A 2,250-nucleotide genomic window follows, 5' to 3' on the forward strand; every position below is an offset into this window, starting at 1 on the left:
TACAATAGGGGACAGTACAATATAGTATATTATACTGTACTTTACTTGACTGTGCTCTACTGTACTGTATTATGATGTGCTATATTGTACTGTGCTGTCCAAACTTGTGAAACATAGACATCTATGATTGGTTCAGATGTGGTCTGGAACGGACCAAATCTTAACCAATCATAGACATCTTTGTTTGGGCCAAATTGAAGCTGGTCCGGATGTCTGTGGACGTTGAAATCAAGGCCGGTCCGGACCTAAAAACAACGTCTGTGGACGTTAAAATCAAGGCCAGGGCAGATGGACCAAATTTCTATGTCTTTTCAACGTCCATGGACTTCCGTACTCCACTGGGTGTATATCTTTGGTTTCACCATGCTCAACATGATGGTGGACGGCTATGATTTCAAGTGTTTCCATTACCAAGTTTGATTTCATTACCTTCTGGGCGTCATCGATTCATATTCTATAACTTGTGTTTGAACTTCACTCTGATCGAAAAGAAAGACGGGGAAAATGTCAGAGAACAACAGCATACACGTTCTCAACATGACCGCATGTGAAGGAATTAACCTGCCTTTTACGCACAGATTTTTACCCGCGGTGTTCATGCTGGTGTTTGTCGTCGGGACATTTGCAAACTTCTGTGGGTTAAAAACTGTTTGTACAAGCTGGAAGAAAATTGGGAGTATAAACATATTCATTCTCAACCTTGGAATAGCTGACTTGCTGTACTTATTTACGTTACCATTTTTGGTTGTCTATTACGCGCTAAACAGTAAATGGATATTTGGACAAACATTCTGCAGGATAACTAGATTCTGCTTCAATTTGAATCTCTACGGCAGCATCGGGTTCCTGACATGCATCAGTATTTATCGATACCTCGGTATTGTGCACCCAATGAAAGTGATGGGGAAAATCCACACTCGCCACTCCGTGGCAATAAGTTTTCTTGTCTGGATTTTGGTTTTCATTCAGATACTTCCCGATATGTTCTTTGACAAGACAGGGACAAATTCCTCATATTCGTGCTATGACTCAACAGCCGACGACTTTATCAAGGATTACCTTCCGTACAGTATTGTCTGGACCATTACCGGATTCGTTATACCGTTACTGATCATTCTGGCTTGCTATGGACATATAGTAGTGGTTCTTGCCACCAAAGCCAATGTCAATACTTTGTTGAAACAACGGTGTCTAAAACTAGTCATCATATTGACTGTGTTGTTCTCAATTTGCTTTATCCCTTACCATGTTTTGAGAAATCTCAATTTGAAAATAAGGATTTTGAAAATGGAAGGGACCTGCAAAGCAAGCTTCGATGATATTTATGTTGCTCATCAAATCAGCCGCGGCCTGGTTTGCATGAATAGCGCAATCAATCCGTTAATTTACTTAGTTGGAAATGATGATTTCATCATGCGTTTTCATAATCTCAGCAATCGAGCCAGGATGTCTCTTGTTCAATGGACTGGTGCTGTGATTTACCGCAATACACCTGAGGCAGATCCAGCAACAGAAGAATCTCAAGCAGTAAACTTTGATCAGTTAGTTATTTAAACCCAAAACTTGACTGTCAGTATTTGAGTATTCTAGTATTTGAGGTTGTCTACGCCATTATTGTACCAAAGGCCTGTAAGTATGTAAATATGCTATGCTCATTCTCAGAGTATTTTATTGTGTAAACGTGAGCTCCTTTTTGTCGTTGAATGCCCTTGTGTAAAGTGAAATAATGTTCCATGCATTTAGTCAGTGATATGCAGGGCTAACTACGGGTTTCCAGAACTATCTAATATATTGAAATGTGTAAATACCCTTGTGTAAAGCGAATTACTGTTACATGCATTTAGTCAGTGATATGCAGGGCTAACTACTGGTTTCCAGAACTATCTTAGATAAAAATTTGTAAATACCCATGTGTAAAGGGGAATACTATGTCACTGAAATAAACATAAACTCAATATGCATTTCAGATATTGCATAAGAATTACAGGCATTCCAGCAGCTTATTACACATAGCCTACTAGCGGAAGTATTTATCTCTGTTGTCCATAAACAATAAAAAGGTATCAAGCTCAAAGGATTTTGTCCATCTTACCTTGTGCTTGAGATAATATATACTCCTCCACAATTCTTGTCTTCCCAGGGGAAACAGAAGATTTGAACTGATTCCCTTAAGGGGAACAATCCCTCAACACAAACATGCACAAGAAATGTATGTCATACATGTTTATTAATGTCATATGACTGGTCAGT

General features: G+C 39.0%; 1 protein-coding gene across 1 annotated transcript; it reads left to right on the forward strand.

The window, feature by feature from the left end:
- The first annotated feature begins 447 nt into the window (after positions 1-447).
- On the forward strand, positions 448-1,979 carry LOC311133651 (P2Y purinoceptor 1-like). The gene has a single exon (XM_084167181.1). The coding sequence runs from the start codon at positions 505-507 to the stop codon at positions 1,552-1,554; it is 1,050 nt and encodes a 349-aa protein (XP_084023307.1). The 5' UTR covers positions 448-504; the 3' UTR covers positions 1,555-1,979.
- The last annotated feature ends 271 nt before the right edge of the window (positions 1,980-2,250 follow it).

The sequence above is a fragment of the Coregonus lavaretus genome (assembly GCF_964263955.1).
Source record: "Coregonus lavaretus genome assembly, chromosome: 8".
Taxonomy (NCBI): Eukaryota; Metazoa; Chordata; class Actinopteri; order Salmoniformes; family Salmonidae; genus Coregonus; species Coregonus lavaretus.